This window comes from Phyllostomus hastatus, unplaced genomic scaffold (genome assembly GCF_019186645.2).
Source record: "Phyllostomus hastatus isolate PE091 unplaced genomic scaffold, TTU_PhHast_1.1 phas_scaffold_216, whole genome shotgun sequence".
Lineage (NCBI taxonomy): Eukaryota > Metazoa > Chordata > Mammalia > Chiroptera > Phyllostomidae > Phyllostomus > Phyllostomus hastatus.
The window spans coordinates 15,558,341-15,575,496 of record NW_025334018.1 but is presented as its reverse complement, the minus strand read 5'-3'; the positions used below and the strand labels follow the sequence as shown (position 1 = coordinate 15,575,496).

The 17,156-nt window shown below is 59.6% G+C and overlaps 1 protein-coding gene across 1 annotated transcript; it reads right to left on the bottom strand.

The window, feature by feature from the left end:
• Positions 1-12,828: 12,828 nt before the first annotated feature.
• Positions 12,829-14,367, bottom strand: KCNA10 (potassium voltage-gated channel subfamily A member 10). The gene has a single exon (XM_045817057.1). The coding sequence runs from the start codon at positions 14,365-14,367 to the stop codon at positions 12,829-12,831; it is 1,539 nt and encodes a 512-aa protein (XP_045673013.1).
• Between the last annotated feature and the right edge of the window lie 2,789 nt (positions 14,368-17,156).

The window sequence follows — 17,156 nt, the reverse complement described above, 5'->3', positions numbered from 1 at the left end:
GCCTGGCTTTCCTTGGGGCTGAAGCCCCGCCCTGTTGTGGGGCGTCTGGCGGAGCTGGGACCCCATGGGTGGGGGCATGTGGGGGCCGCTGTTGATGGGTGAGACTTTCACCAGGGGACTGGCCGTTTCAAGCTCAGGTTGGGGAAAGTCTCTCCTTCCCGTTCTCCTCCGAGAGATCTTTCTGGGGAAAGGGCTGGGCCGGGAGCGAGGGCTTGGGGCTTGGGACTTGGGGCCTGAGAGAGGAAGACTCTGGTCTGTGAGGAGAAGGCCTCGATGCCTCAGGGAGAAGAAGCTAGGGGAGTGGGCAGAGGGCATCTGGGAAGGTCTGTGGGTCCTGAGGTCGCCATGACCTTGGAGAAGAGCCACAGACCACAGGTCCGCCCTCGGTTCCAGAGGCTCCAGAGCTGACCCGCCAGCGACCGAGAGTGTGTCCCTTGCGCCAGGGGCCAGGCGAGTCTTTCCCCTCACAGGGGCCGGTGCGGTCCCTCAGTCTGCTGTCCCCACTGCGCCCCTGCCCACAGGGACCCTGCCGGCAGCCTGAAGCTGCAGGTTTGCCCGGCGCTTCACAAAGGAGACTGGGCTTCGTGTGTGTGTGAGTGTGTGTGTGTGTGTGTGTGTCCCAGCAGCAGCTGTGGAGGGGAGGATGGGGTCCTGGTGACAGGCCCCTCTGGGGGCCTCTGTGGGGTCCCTGTCAGCCGTGCCCAAGGAGAGACAAGAGGAGGGGCCTGGGCAGCGATGCTATCTGAGGTGCCAGTGCCGGCCACAGGCGTGGGGCCTCGGGCAGGAAGGACAGGGCCGGGCTGGGGGAGGAGGGGCTCAGGCTTCGGTCTCAGGTGAGCCGAGGGGCCTGGGGTGGCTTCGGGCTGAGGGTACAGGACAAGGTCAAGGTCACAGGCCTCCCAGGACAGCGTACAGGGTCGGGAAGCAGGCAGGGGCCCGGGAGGAAGCCCTGGCCCCCGAGGACGAGGACAAGGGCTCTAAGCCTCCCTTTCCTTATCTGAGACCAGAGCCGTGTGCCTGCCAACAACGAGACAGAACTGGGCCACCTTCATTATTTTTAGGCTTCTTGTAGATTAAAAAAAAAAAAGTGCCGAACAGGCTCACAGGAATCGTGTTCTATTTCAATGATTTATGCTTAACAAATCGTATTTTAAACATCTGAGCCTCGGCTGGAGATAAAAAGCCTAACCATGTTGACTTTCATAAACCAGGAGCTTGGGCCAAGTGGCCCCTCATCACACCTCGGCCCCCCCGCCCACCTGGCCCTGGTGGCCGCCCCTGTCCCGAGAGGGCAGCGACCACACCGTGGGGCGGCTCCCTCTGGGGGCTCATGGGATGCTGGCAGCCCCACACTCTGGTCCTGGGGCTTCCCTGGCTGCTGAGAAAGCTCTGCCTGGAATGTTCTCCACACCCCGACCCCTTTGACCTTTAACTGTCCTTGAAGCCTCCCCTCAGCGCAGATCTCGTCAGGATGCTGCTGACCAGGCCGGGGCCCTCCTGTGCTCAGTGTCCTAACCCTTGTGTCCTTGTCTGTCCCCCTCCCAGACACTGTGTGTCTATCATCTGGTGCCCTGGGCACCTGGCTCACGGAAGAGCCCAACTCAGGTGTGGTCGGAGGAACAGATGACTGGCGAACGAATGAATGAGTCACTCAGGGGGTCCCTGACAGCCACGCTGCTTGCCGCAGTCTCCTCTTCCCTCTTAGGTCTCTATAACCATGCCCCCCCATCTCTGAGCCCGGAACACTCCCGTCCTGGGATGCGTCCCTGGGGAATGAATGGCTCAGTGCGCTTTGGGAGGGCGGGGAAGAGGAGAGAGGGTGGCTGAGCTGTCCCTGGCGTTTCTGGGTTCTGCTGAGGGGCCCACACTTGGCTCTGCCCCCGGCACAGCTGTCTGCAGGGTCTGTGGGGTCTGTGAGAGGGTGAGGGAGTGCTGGGAGGTGCGGTCAGCACGTCTGCTGTCTGCTCGTGGAGAGGGCCAGCCCGCAGGCCCAAGGGGAACCGGGAGGGCCCTGCAGGGCTGGGCCGACTCACTGCCCGGTTTCCTCCAGCGCAGGGAGAGGGCAGCCCAGGATCCCCATGGCCATTCTCCTCCTCCCCAGCCCCCGTGCGCCTGCTGCTGCGTGGCTGCTGTCTCGGCCACACCCAGCACCCTGCAGCGCCGGCCTAGGGCCCCGTCCTTCGCCCGTCCCACTCTCTGCAGCCTGAGACTGGCTCCCCATCCTCCAGGAGCAGCTCTGCGTCCTCTGAGGTGACACCCCCATTCCACCTGGCTCCCACCTTCCCACTTCCTAACTGCTCAGCATGGGTCCCGCCCCAGTGCCTGTGCCCTGAACCTCAGGACCCAGGAGAGCTCCTGGCACCCGAGGAGGCCAGGCACAGACTTGGGGGAGCTGTGCCTCGGACGGGAGCCGGCAAGTCTCTGCTCGAGCGGCATGAATCAGGAGTGCTGAGAAAATGCGTTCACAAAGACACCCAGAGACACATAACACACAAACACACATGTGCATACATACAGAAACACACCAACACACAGACACACATATGTAGACAGACAGAGACACACACACACACACACACACACACACACACACACACACACACACACAGAGGCAGACAGACACAGCATCCCACCAGCGCCCGCCCGGGCCCTGCAGAGGGGCGGGTGGGCGCAGTCCTCGGCCTGGAGCCCCCGCCCTCCTCCTCCTCGCAACCCCATCACTCCTTCTTCCTGCCAGTTCCTCTCGTGTTTGTGGGTGAGAGGAAGCTTTTGGCCAGAGAGCAGCTTGGAAAGGAAGTCTTTGAAATGGAAATGTTATGACACAATGATGGATTGTTTTCCGCGCTGCGCAGTTTGTTTCTTGCTCGCAGCGCCGGGAGAAAGGAGCCGAGGCAGGTTGCCCGAGTCAGGGAGCCCTGGACAGCGGAGACTGTGCAGGCGCGGGCAGCGGGAGCCGGGGGCTAGGGAGAGCCGCGGGTAGGCGGAGGGACGCGCCTGGCTGCTGCCCAGTGGCTCTGCTCGTGCCCGGGGCCCCGAATGGCAGGGGGTGTGGCAGCCCCCAGCTGAGGGACATTTGGTCCAGCCTGCCCTGGCCACACCTGCAGGGCTGGCCCCGGAACCGTGGCACCTGCTGTTCCTTTTGCCTGCTGCCCCTCTCCACGGCCCCTGACCTGTCCCTGCTCTTCAACAGCGGCTCCGAGGTCACCTCCCCTGAGCGGACCCCTCCTTTGCAGCCCACTTGCCCCAGATGCTTCGAACCGCAGAATTGCTGGATGGCTCCTGGACACTGGGTTTACTGGGACTAGTTAGAACGGTCACCGGCCTTATTTATTAAAAAGCGTGTCCCGAGTGCCTGCCGTGGGGGGCGCTGTTCTGTGCAGCGCCCATCAGAGAGCGCCACAGGGGGAACCGCAGCCTCGCGGAGTGCCGCGGAGGACGCGGGAGGTACTCCGTGTGTGGCAGGTCGCCTGGTTTTAAGCGTCGTGGGAAGACGCAGAGGGGGTCGGGGATGACCAGGAGCGCTGAGGGTGGCGGGGGGGGGGGGGGCTCCAGGAGAAGGAGGATCTGAGCAGAGACTCGAGAGGCTGAGGCCTGCGGGGTGGAGGGAGAGACGGGAGTCACAGGTGCTGTGTGTGGAGGTTGACCCCCGCTTCATAAACGGAAGCTACCAGTAGACAAAGGGGGTACATTATCCTCTTTCTACGCCTCTCATCGTTCTAAGGAGACGACCCCGTTGCTGAGGGCAGGAGCCACATAAAAATCATTGTGTATCCTTCATAGCACTTAGTGGGTATCCATTGCTCAGCAGGCGTGTTTGAATGTGAGGGCGGCCGGGACTCAGGGCTTGTCCTGGAGCGCCCTCTGGTGATCAGATCCCAAACGCCCACTTTGTACGCCCTGTTTTACACCCTGCCGGGTCCTCCTCCCCACCCGACCCGGGGTTCCCAGGGTAGTGGCCAACTGAAGAGAATTCGCTGAGTGACTACTATGCTCGAGGCACAGGGCCAGCTGGGGCAGGAGGCATAGACCCAGAAGGCGTGGCCCCCGCCTGAAACCCACACTCAGTGCACGTCTCACTGGTTAGCCTTTCCTTTCTCAGTCCTTGTTTTCTGGTGTCCTCCCTCTCGGATGGCTCTGCATCATCCATGATATCAGGTTTAAACTAGAGCTGGACAGCAAGCGTGGCTTGTTGTAAGTGCCCGAGGGGCTTAGGGGCAGCATTACCCTCGAGTTGGTGGCATAGCCCTGCACCCCCCGGAGTTACAGCCCCCGGGAGCTCGGAGAGCAGCCAGAACCCGGTGCATCAGAAACTCCCTGCAGTGTCGGGGCCGAGGCTGGGTGAGGTGCAGACCAAAGCCGTCTCCCTGGTCTGGCTGGTGGAATTGTGCCTCCTTTGCAGTCACTGCTCATGGCCTGGACCCCTCCTCTGAGCTGGCGGCCTCAGTTTCCTCAGCACCGATGCCGAGGCTCCGTCTGTGGGTGCTGAGCCCCTCCCACCTTTTGTCCTTGCTCTCTCTGCTCTGGCCCCAGCCACGAAACCTGAGAGTCCCTTTCTTTCCCCGGGCTCCACCGAGCACCGAGACCAGAATAACTGTCCTAGGAGCTTTATTTTTAGGGCTTGTGCGAGGAAACAAGGAGCCTCTGGAAACAGGCCTCTCGCGTGTCAAGAGGTGCCGTGGGCAGGGAGCAGCCGCACGTCCTGCAGACTGAACTGTGGCCTGGGAAGTCCTGCAAGCTCAGCCACACACCTTAGCTGCCCCTGTGCCTGACCCCCGGGGGACATTTCTCATCGAGAGAGAGTCACTCATAAGCAATGAAGGGGACTGGGGGCAGACTGGGGGTCCAGATGGCCTGGCATATGCCCTGGGACTCCCTGAGTCACTCTGTGGCCAGCCTCTCGGCCTCTGCTTCTGAGGCAGGTGGGGCAGCTGGCCCCAAGCTGAAGGGGTGCTTGGGCCCGAGCCCCAGTACCTGGCCTGCGGCCTTGGTGGGTTCGCATCACGTGCCAAGAGTAGAGGCTCTCCAAGTTGCTTCCTGAGGGCAGGGAGTCCCGTGCCAGTTAGGGGGAGAGTGGACTGGGTCTGGGGACTTTAGAAATCGGCGTCCTGGGCCTGAGAGTCAGACGAACGGCCTGACTGGCAGGTTGGTGCTGAAGGGGCCGTGAAGATATCCTAGTTACCTGGTGGCTCTGGACTTAGCCTGGATTCCAAGGATTTATTTAGACCCAAGTAGGGAGGAAGGGCTTCCTCCTGCCTGGGGGCTACTCCCGGGCAAGGGTCCTTGGGCACCTGTGTAACCCTCTCTCCTCTGACCACCCCGACTTCTGTATCTTCCTCCTCGTCTCCAGTGGCGTGCTAGTCAGTTCAGGCGGCCACAAGAAAGTGTCACCTACTGGGTGGTATAAACAACACCCATTTATGGGTCATAGCTCTGGTGGCTGGAAGTCCAAGATCAAGGTGTCGGCAGGGCTGATTTCTCCCGAGGCCTCTCTCCCCGGCTTGCAGGCAGCGGCCTTCTCACTGTGTCCTCACGTGGCCTCTCCTCTCTGCCCAAAAGTCCCTGGAGTCTCTTCCACTTACGAGATTAGGTCCCTGCCTTTACGGCCTCAGTTAATCTCAGTTGCCTTTTTAAAGATCCTGGCTCCAAACCCAGTCATATCAGGGGTTAGGGCCAAACTGAGACGTAGCTTCATGACAGTACCAGCTGTCCCAGCAGTGGGATCTTAAACCAGTCAATCAGGAACCGCCTGCCCGAGGCCCCTGCCGTCCTCTGGAGGACGGGGACTTTGCAACAGCCCGCCGGCTTCCTGCCCCTGTAACTTCCTTGTTCCCACTCCCGTCTGCCCGCAAAAGTCTTTCATTTCGTGCTGCTCCTCGCAGCTCCTTTCTGTTTGCTGGGTTGAAAGCTGCCCAATTTAAATCAACTTTTGCTCAAATGAACTCTTTTTTTTAAAGATTTTATTCACTCATTTTTAGAGAGGGAAGGGAGGGAGAAAGAGAGAGAGAGAAACAATGTGTGGTTGCTGGGGGTCATGGCCTGCAACCCAGGCCTGTACCCTGACTGGGAATCGAACCTGTGACACTTTGGTTTGCAGCCTGCGCTCATTCCACTGAGCTATGCCAGCCAGGGCTCAAATGAACTCTTAAAAAAATTTTGAAAATATGCCTCAGTTTATGTTTTTAACAGTTTGCAGCCCCCCCATGTCTCAGGCCTCGGAGCTGAGGACTCTGGACCACTTCCCGGGACGACTTTTCTCCTTGATGAAATAAAGGCTGACCTTCTGGGCTGGATATGGTTTGGGGGCTCTCTCTGCAGGGGCTGCACCTCGCAGGTAAGTCACCTCCTGTCCGGGGGACTCTGGGAGTGCCCCGCCTTCCCCACATGGTCCTGGGAAGGGTGCTGCTCCTCTGACGCTCCGGCTGGAGTGTGGGTGCGCGACTCCAGCCCGGGCTCTGGTGACGCAAAGGGGAGTGAACGAAAGCGACGTGCACCCAGACGGTCAGGTGTGGGAGCCGTGGTGTTGACCCACTCCGTCTCCCGGCTGAGTCTTATTTATTTATCTATGTTTAGAGAGTGGGGCAGGGAGGGAGGGAGAGAGGGAGAGAAACAATCGATCGGCTCCCTCTCATGTGTATCCCGTCTGAGGACGGAACCCGAAACCCAGGCACAGGCCCTGACTGGAACTCGAACCAGCAACCCTTTGCTTTGCAGGACGGCGTCCAACCCACTGAGCCACACCGGGCAGTGCTCCCAGATGATTCTTCACAACAGATTCCAGCTGCACGAGCTTTCTGCTGCTGCTACAGCAAATGATCACAGACTCAGGTCTGGAAATGACCCAGATGTACGATCTCAGCAGGGCTGCCTTCCTTCGGGGGCTCACGGGGACCATCCCCTCATTGTCTCTCCTTGCTACAGGAGGCTGCCCGCGTCCTCTGCCTGGCGGCCTCTGCACTGCGACCTCTGCTGCTGTTGGCACATGGCCCCACTCTGACCCCCTGCCTCCCTCTTATTAGGACCCTGTGATTATAATGGGCTCACCCTTGTGTCCAGGAGTAACCTCCCACCTCCATATCCTTAACCTAGTCACACCTGCAAGGTCCCTGTTGCCAGGTTAACATAGTCAAAGGTTTCGGGGAGCAGGCTGTGGGCATCTCTGAGGGGCCGTTTGTCTGCCTCCCGTACCGTCTTACTGCCTCCCGCCCTGACGCTCATATTCAGACAGTTCCCCCTGAGAGGTCTGGATGCAAGACCCGGAGGTTCTCATGGAGGCAGGGGCTCCCCTCCACCTGCCCCAGGCCCGCCTCTCTGACGGCTGGCGCCAAGAACCCACTTCCTGTGGAGCGTGCCACGTCCTCTTCCTCTCGGGCTGGCCTCTCTCTATGGCTGCTGTGGGTCAGGTTCCTTCTCAGAACGCCAGCCGGCATCTGCAACGTCGGTACCCCTCCCTCCAGACCACGGCAGGAAGGTCTTGAAGAACCTCAGAGAGCCGAGGACTGAAGCTAAGACACCATAGCCAGACACTGGTCCCTGCAGATCCCAGGCCCTGCCCACCCAGACTGCTGTCTTCTTTACTGCGAGCTCTCTCCACGAGGGAAGGGAGTATTTGGCCTGTAGATGTCTACGCTGGGTAGAGGACCCTCCTGTGGGGGGAACAGAAAGAAGGAGCCACCTTCAAAACCTGAAGCTGCCAATGCCTGGGGTCCCTCTAAAGTCCCGGTTAGGACTTAAGGTGACTGGGGCTCTGGCTGACATCACGGGGGACTCTGAGCCAGGGGACCCGGCTGCACCGCCTGGACTCCTGACCCACGGACACTGTGGGATAATAAATGCAGGTTGTCTCAAGCTGCTAAATCTTGGGGTGATTTGTTATGCGGCGATAGCTAGCTCATGCACACTGCCAAGCATCATTCAACACCAGAGAATCCCAGTGTCATCACGCTTTAATTCGGTCAGTCCAGCTGAACACTGACTACATGTGCCAGGCATGGAGTATTGAGGTCCTAAGGCTGCAGTGATTGGGTGGGCCAGACTCCGCCCTCTAGGAGCTCCCGGTGGAGGGACAGGGAGACACAGCGCTGGCGAGGCAAGAGCAGAGCAAGCTTCACAGGAGAGGGGGCATTTGGAGTGGCTTGAGGGGTGGGTGGAATCTGAAAGGCAGGAGCCCCCCTGGGCTCAGCCATGCAGGCCCTCCCGAGACAGAGCTGTGAGCAGAGGTGGCTCTGGGCAGACTGGCAGCCCGGCCTCTGGGCTTGCGTCCTGATTCACTTGCCTGCTGGCTGCGGCACCTCGGGCAAGTGCGAGACAGCTCTGTGCCTCCGCTGCCTGGTCCACGAGACGGGGCTCAGAGAGGTTCGCACTGTGCCCCGCGTGCGGTAGGTGGGAGTTACTGTTTTTCCAAGGGACATAATCTAATCTCTGTGCCATCTCTAGTGCTCTCCCTTATTCTTTTTAAATACAGTTTATTTATTGATTTTTTTTTTGAGAGGAAGAGAGGAAGGGAGACAGAGGGAGAAAGGGAGAGAAATAATGATTTGTCGTTCCACTTACGCATTCCTTGGTTGCCTCTTGCCTGTGCCCTGACCAGGGATCGAACCCGCAACCTTAGCGTACCAGGACGATGCTCTAACCAACTCAGCCACCTGGCCGGGGCTCTCGCTCACTCTTTTCCTTCTTTTATTTGTTGAGCGTCTGCCACGCACCAGACGCTGGGCACAGCTGTGGCCTTTGAAGGGTTTTTCACCTGCAAGCAGGTTCCCATCCTATGCCTCCTCTGTCTCCATCCTGTTTTGTGTCCACGTTTTTATCTTTTGCCAAGGAATTTCATATATTTTCTTATTTAATTCCCACCATCACCCAGGCAGCCCAGCATTATCATTTGTTCGATTTATTTTTTTCTGTTCTGTTTGCGAGTATTGTTGCTGTTAACAAGGAACAACAGGGTGGTGGTGGGAAGGAGGGGCTCCAGCTTGGCCCTGCTGGCTCCGGAGAGACAGAAGATCCACCCAGAATTCCTGATGAGGTTCGCTGTCACCCTCTCTGCGTGCATCTGACAGGCGACACCTCAGTGACAGTGAAGCAGCATTCATTATCTGGTGACATTTCGCAGGTGACTTCCTGCCTCTGCTTCCCCCGAGAGGCAGTGACAAACGTTTGTCTGATCTTCCTGTTGCCCCCCTCCTGGTCCCGGCCGCCCCCTCCCATCCCCCTCCCACCCCCTGCCCCTTTTCATCCCTGCATTTGAGGTGGCTGCGCTCCTGCCTCCAGGATCTGCCACCAGGCGACACAGTGGCCTCAGGGGAGGCCAGAGCAGCTTCCTTCCTCTCTTCAAAAGGTCTTTGGAGAGGCTTCCCTGCGTGGGGTGGGTGCATTTTATTTTCTAGGAGGCTGGACAGCTGCCAGGAGGGGCAGGGGCACCTTGGGAACCCCCTTCCCTGCCGTCACCAGGACCTCATGAGGAGGGGAGAAGGGGGTGAAGGGAGGGGCCTCGTCACTGGTGTGAAGGTGGCCTGAGCAGGACTTCCCGGGAGCAGGCTTTGGCTGAGGGGGGTCAGGCTGGGTCAGCGCGTGGGGTCTGGCAGAGTCCAAGCTGCCCTGGGAGGCGGGACTCTCCAGGATGCCTGTGGAGAAGCGCGGCCTTTTGAAGGCTCAGGCGTTCCCCTGGACAGCTTGCAAGGGGGCTGACATCAGATCTTGCAGCAAACAGGAGTCTGGGTGGGCAGGTGGGGAGGGAGCTCCCAGAGCCCGTTGCCCTGGATTGCTGGGGAAGAGCGAGCTGGCTCAGTGCTGGCGTGCAGGGGACAGCACCCCCTAGTGGCAGGGGGAGCTCCTGCAGCCTCACACCCTGGCACCAGCCTCTAGACCCCACCTGCTTCCTCAGCACCGTGCAGAGTGGTGCTGCGGCTGCAGGCTGTGTATGGGGCTGGGCGCGTTTCTGGGCTGTGTGTCGTGGGTTGTGGTTTGGGCCCCGTGGAGTGGAGCCGTGCAGTGATCCGGGGCCATTGTCACCTGTGAGCTGTGACCAGATGTTGAGTATGGGGCCCAAGGAAGGCAGGGCCCCCATACTTGAGGGCGTGAGCAGGGAAGGACCGAGTGCAGACATCCTTCCCCCCCTTTGGGGATCCCCAACGCCATCCCCTCCTCCTGGGAGCTGGGGGCTGAGCGGGGCCCTCTCCCAACAGGGCAGTTCCTCAGCGGGCCTGGCCTCCAGGCACACGTCCTAGCACCCTGCTACCCCCACCCCAGCTGCCCCACAGGTCAATTCCCGATGAGTCAGAGGGAGCCAAACCCCAGGGCAGGGGCCTTGACCATTTTCCTGGGGCGGACCTCCAGGGCCCCAATGTGGACGCTTCTTCCTCCTCTTTGCAGGAGGCCCTGCGCTCGGGGGCACCTGTCTGTGCGTAAATTCAGGAAGATGCACCAGGTGAAGGGCACCTGGAAATGCTTCTGCGCAAGGAAGGGACCGAGGGGCTGGGGCCAGGCAGATACGGTCTCCCCAGGCTGCACGCAGATGGGGCGACCCCCGGGGAAGGGAGCTCCTGCCCGAGTGTGCTGCCTGAATCCTCTGAAGGACAGAGCCCTCAGCCCGTCCCCCACCCCCCAGTCCATCACACCCACTGGTGGGAAGAGCACTAGACCAGTAGGTGGGAGATTAGGGTCCCAGCATTGACCGTGTCACTGTTTCTGGTGACCTTCGGGAAGTGGCTGTCCCCTTGATTGTTCTGCATAAGTATTATTGTTACAGAACTGACCCGGGGGGAGGGGTGAATGATACACTGTTACCGAATGGAGTTACCCTTGTGCTCCAGGGGTCCCCCCCCAGCCGACTGTACTAGGTTCACCTTGCTCACCGCCAGGGAAAGACGTCTCTCAATGCCAGAGACTGGTGAAAAGGAAAAGGGAGTATTTACTTATTTAAAGTTATACAGACTTAGAGGAATGACTTAATGTCTTCATTAAAAATACTCAAGTCCTTTAGAACACCCACAAACGCATAGTCCTTCCTTCTCCCCTCTGCCCAGTCTGGGGTGCGGTATCTCAGGAAGAGAAGTGGAAGTCCGTGGTTCAGGCAGCCCCTCGGTTCTGGCACCATCCGCTGTGTCGCCACCACGATCCAGTTAATCCAAAACCATGAGGCATCTTCTCACGGCCCACCAGCAAGAATCCTTTCACCCCTTTTCTTCCAGGCAAAGTCTCTCCTGCCTCCTAAGCCACATAGCAAAAAGGGCGCACCCTAATGCTGCACGGTCCCAGAAAGCTCCCCGTGGCTGCCGCGCCTGGGTTTAAATCCCAGCGCCAATCTTCCTCTGCCGCATCATTTCTGACTCCTCCCACAATTGGCCACAGCTGTCAGCATTCCTGCATTTTTCCAGCTTTTCTGGGCTGCCATAGTAAGTCCGGGCAGGTGTGGCCCCGTGGTGTGGAGCCAATCATCTCCAAGCTCTGACGCAGGCTCTGTAACCAGGGGGAGTTGCCTCCCAGTTACATCATGGGTTGAAGTCACTCCCATCCCCTTGGCTCAAAGCATGGCCACAGCTGTTTAACATATCCGTGAAACCAGGTAAATGTTATAGATACATTAAATGACTGTTCTAGAGGTTATCTGCAAAACCGTTGCTATGCAAAACTGTTCTCAATGGCCCTGCTCCATGCGTCCCATCCCCCAGCTCAGACTTGTGGGGGTGAGGACATCCTATATAAATATATTTTCTTAATATTTCCCGGACACCCTGAGTTCTGGACCCCATAACAAATCCCCATTTGGGGGACCTCTGTTGGCTGTACCCTGTTACATTATGAGAATAATAATAAAATCTGTTTTAGTGGTTATTTTTTTTTAATCCTCACCTGAGGACATGCTTATTGTTTTAAGAGAGAGGGGGTGGGAGGGACACGTTTATTAAAACAGCTTGCAGGGAGGGAGAGAGAGAGGGACAGAAACATCAATTTGTTGCATTTTGCACATGCCCCGAGAGGGGACCGAACTCCAAACCCTCACCAGGAATCGAACCTGTGACCTTTAGGTTTACGGGACGATGTTCCAGCCAACTGAGTTACACCGACCGGGGTGTTCTACCACTTATTTTTCAGTACAGTGAGATAATGGGAGGGAAAGCGCTTCAGAAAATGCGCACGATGCCACGCACAGGTGGGGTACTATTGTTAAACCACCCCGAGTTCTCACTCACGGCTCGTGGCAATCCCAGCCTTTCAACGTGCTTCCTCCAAGGGAGAGCAAGCTGGAGCCTCCTCATCTTCCTTGTGAAATGGAACCTCCTGGGATCTGGTTAAAATGCAGATTCTGAGTCAGGGGGTCTGGGCGGGGCCTGGATTCCGCCTCTCCTGGCCCACCCAGGTGACGCTGATACTGCTGGGCTCGGAACCGCAGGCGAGCAGCAAGGACCCAAAGTGCCCACCTCCCCCGAGAGGAGAAGGAACTCTCCCTGCGGGGGGCTGACTTAGAAAATGCAGCAGAACACGTCTATTAAAACGGCTTGCAGTCACAGACAGCCTGCTGGGCACGAGCCGTGCATGTTGGTCTTTGGGAAAACAGAGAGCAAGAGGCAGGGGGAGGGAGAGAGACCCAGAGACACACAGACACAGGGATGCAGAGACGCAGAGACGCAGAGACACAGAGACAGACGCAGAGACGCAGAGACGCAGAGACACAGAGATGCAGAGACACAGAGACACAGAGACGCAGAGATGTAGAGACGCAGAGACACAGAGACGCAGAGACAGAGAGACACAGAGATGCAGAGACACAGAGACACAGAGACGCAGAGACGCAGAGACACAGAGACTCAGGGGCCAGGAAGCGCGGGACAGTCACTCCCCAGACTTCTCCGCGGAGCAGCCGCCGTTGGTCTTGCTGAGGGAGCCGGTGCTGCCCATCCTGGAATCCTCACTGTGGAGGATTTTGTTGATCTGCTTCGGGATGCTCTGCCTCTCCTCATTTTCCGTCTCCCGGTGGTAGAAGTAGTTGAAGTTGGAGACGATGACGGGCACAGGGAGGGAGATGGTCAGGACGCCGGCGATGGCGCACAGGATGCCCACGATCTTACCCCCCGCAGTGGTGGGGCACATGTCGCCGTAGCCCACGGTCGTCATGGTGACCACCGCCCACCAGAAGCCGTCGGGGATGCTGGAGAAGTGGGACTCTGGCTCGTCCACCTCGGCGAAGTAGACGGCGCTGGAGAAGAGGATGACCCCGATGAAGAGGAAGAAGATGAGCAGCCCCAGCTCCTGCATGGAGGCCTTCAGCGTCTGCCCCAGGATCTGCAGCCCCTTGGAGTGGCGGGACAGCTTGAAGATGCGGAAGACCCGCACCAGCCGGATGACCCGCAGGATGGCCAGGGACGTGTTCTGCTGGGCGGTGGGTTCCGTCTCCTGCACCAGCTCCGTGATGACAGTGGCGAAGTAGGGGATGACGGAGATGATGTCGATGAGGTTCATGATGTTCTTGAAGAAGCCCGTCTTGCTGGGGCAGACCACGAACCGCAGCACCAGCTCGAAGGTGAACCAGAAGATGCACACGGACTCCACCATGAAGAAGGGGTCGGTGAACAGGGAGTGGGAGAGGGCGGTCCTGTTGGCGTGGAGGCTGGGCTCCCTCGCCGCCGCCTTCAGCTCCCGGTCCTCTCGGAACTCGGGCAGCGTCTCCAGGCAGAAGATGGTGATGGAGATGATGACCACCAGCACGGAGACCGTGGCCACGCCGCGGGCGGCGCTGGAGCTCTCAGGGTACTCGAAGAGCAGCCAGAACTGCCGGTGGAAGTCGTTGGCGGGCAGCGGGATGTCGGGGTCTTTGATGAAGCCCTCGTCATTCCGGAACTCGTCCATGGCCTCGCTGCCCAGCTCGTAGAAGGTGATCTCGTCCGAGAACACGTCGATGGGGACGTTGGCCGGGCGCCGGATTTTCCCGCCGGACTGGTAATAATACAGGATCCCGTCAAAGCTGGGCCTGTTCCTGTCAAAGAAATACTCGTTTCTCATGGAGTCGAAGAACTGCATCCTTTTCTCCCGGTCCCCCAGCAGGGTCTCCGGGAACTGACTGAGGGTCCGGAGCTGGGTCTCGAACCTCAGCCCAGCGATGTTGATGATCACCCTCTGGTTCCCTTCATTCATGGCTGCCGGCTCGGGCTCCGGGGGGTCGGGCAAGTCGCCGGGGAGCTTGCAGAAGGCCGTCTCGTGGCCGCTGCTGTCGCTGACGAGGACCCTCCAGCTGGAGAAGGGGCTGCTGCCAGGCCGGCCTTTCGGGCCGGTGGGGCTGAAGGCTGTGGCGTAGCCTGGCTGTTCCTGGATTTCGTCCGCGTTGTCGAAATCCACCAGAGCGACCTCCATTTCCTTCCAGCCGCACGCATCCATTCTAGGGGACTCAGGGCCGCGGCATGAGGACGCTCTGTCTTCCCGGCCTGCTGCGAGCTGCGGAGGGGAAGAAGTTCGTCATGTCGGAGCTGGGACCGGGACGGCTGGCCCTGGGTCATTGATATAAGGCACGTCGTTGGATGAAGGAGTGACTTGTGTTCAGCTGGGGAAGGAACCTCTTGGCGGTTTGGGCACCGTTCCGCCCTTGGGATCGGTTTTCACCCCGAGTCTGCGTGAACGAGCAAGTGGAAGGGATCGAGCAGAAAGAGCCTGGGGAGTGAGAACTCCGCCAGCCGAGGTGGGGGCCCCGTACATCACAGCACACAGAGGCCATAAAGAAAGAGGGAGCAGACATTTCTTTTATTTAAAGATTAAATTAAAATTATTTGGAAGGCAATGTTTCCTAATAATGAGACTTTTTTTTTTTTTTTTGCCTACGTCCAGTATGTGTATGGGAAATGATCTGAGTTTTAAAAACCATCTTAGGCAGGGGGGGAAGTACGTGACTGAGTGTGTGTGTCCGGGGTGGGGGTTGGTTAAGGAGAGCGTGCCCACCGGGCTGGAACTCCCACGAACGGACCAGGGTCCCTCCCTCAGGCCCGCTCACGCTTGGTCTCAGCCTCAGTGCCCTGAAGGCCGGCTGGCGGGGCCGGGGGTCCCGGCCCGGGGAGCAGTTCCCCTGACAGACGACGAGGCCAGCCTGTAGTCTTTCCAAAGTGAGTCCACACTCCCGCTCGCTTACCTCAGAACCACGTGACAACAAGCCACTAATTGACAACAATCGTGTGAGCCACGATTAGCGTTGGCTCTTACCGGCTGCCTTCCTGGCCCCTGGGTGGAGCTGGGTGCTCTGCGTGGGTGGGTGCTCCAGGGAAGGTGGATCTGGGGGGCTGGGGTCTTTGGGGGCCTCCTCCCATCGTGCTGAGCAGGGTCCTGGAACGTGCTCTGCCCGCGAGTATGGGGTCCTTCGTGGCTCCCCCTGAGCCCTGCACCTTCTCCTCGGCCTGTTTGCAACCTGTGGCTCTGTGGTGCGACAGGCACTTCCTGCAGACAGGGTCTCGGGGGGCTCCGTCGTGTGCCTCTCCCAGGGTGGACGTCCCGCAGCCGTCTGTGCGAGGGCCAGGCTGTCCGACTGGCCTCTCCAGGTCACAGAGCTACAGGGAGCATCAGTGTCCCCCGCCCCTCCCTGGCCTTTCCCACCACTGGCCTCTGGTTGCTTAGCAACCTCAACCCCAGGTGACAGGGGAGCCGTCTCAGAGTCCGAGAGTGGATGGAAGAAGTCACTGTGCGAAGAGAACAGAGTGTACTGCACACGGGCCCGGAGGGCCCCAGGGACGGGACCGCACAGCTGTGCAGAGGGAGGGCTCAGATGTCACAGGGTGGGTGGCCGGGGGTGGGTGGGCGAGGGGCTGGGAGGTGGGCCTGGCGCAGGGTGGCTTCCCACTGCCCGCTGCTGAGTGACGGAGGGGACTGTGGAGGGAGGAGTGGCTGGAAGGCCGACCTCGGGCTGGCCTAGGGCCAGACAGAAGAGGCCTGTCCCGGTGACCCAGGCCAGGTGGCCTTCCTGGTACCCGCCTGCTGTGGTGAAGCTGCCTCCTCCGGGTGCCCCGGGCCCTACACTCAGGCAGGCCACGTGCTCCCGCGCAGGGTCTGAGCGTAGCTGGGGCCCATCATCCCCACGGAACAAACAAGGAGGCCGAGGTCTAGCATGGTGTGTGACTGCCCACAGGTCCTTCCGCCGCTCAGTGATGCCATCGTGACTCGAACTCAAGTTTCTAGTTCCAAAGCCAACCTTCTTCCCGGTCAGTCCCACCGCAGCGGACCCAGCGCTGCGTGTGGTCCGTTCCCATTCAGCCCAGGAAAGTACCCGGGACACGTACACCCAGGGACATGGATACACACAGGTGTGCGTGCGACATGCACAGACACGCACTCAGACACGCCACCAAGATGGCGGCGCACGCCCACCCATGCACATAGTCACAGACACACACCTGCTGCACGTAAAATCACCAGGACTCCCGATTCCGTGCACAGACATGTGCTCGTGCACAAATATGCAGACACCTGTGGGCTCCGTGCACACACCTGCAGCCCTGACCCCATCCTGGTCACAGATGTCTATCCAGGTGTCCCGACCCTCCCCCGCCTAGTCTGTCTGCCTCTTGGAACAGGAGGAGGTTCTGTCGCTCGGAGCAAGTGAAAGGCAGGGAGGGCTGTGGCCCTCCTCCTTGTCAGAGTGGGGCGGGCACAGCAGGGGCTGTCTCTCTCTCTCCTTGTGGGGACAGCTCAAGGACAGAGCCGTCGTCCCGTCGAGATGGAATGACAAGAGCTCCTTTGTTTCAAACCTGAGCAGGAGCAGCAGACGCTGGAAAGAAGGGTCACGGGATCGTTCGCTCCGGGGGGAGCAGCGGGGTGCACAGTCCAGCTGCTCTTCTTCGCGGAGGCCGGAGCAGCCCCTCCTGACCCTGCAAAGGCACCTTCTGCTCTGGGAGGCCGCTGCGGGGCAGGACTTGCGGGACCTTCTCCTGGACCCCCGCATCCTGTGGGCCTGTAACCATAGTGACAGCCTTGACTCTGGAGCCCGCAGGCCCAGATGTGCCACTGTGACCCACTGGACCAGGGCAGGCCATTGACCCTTGGCCTCCGTTCCCCGCCCCCCGTAAGACGGGGAGACACCTCAGGTTGTGGGCTGTCCAGGTGATGAGAGGAGTGAACGTTTGTGCTGCGGGAAGGTCGGTCCCAGTGTGTCCAGGAGCCTGGGCCCGGCTGCCCCGGCTGCCCCGGCA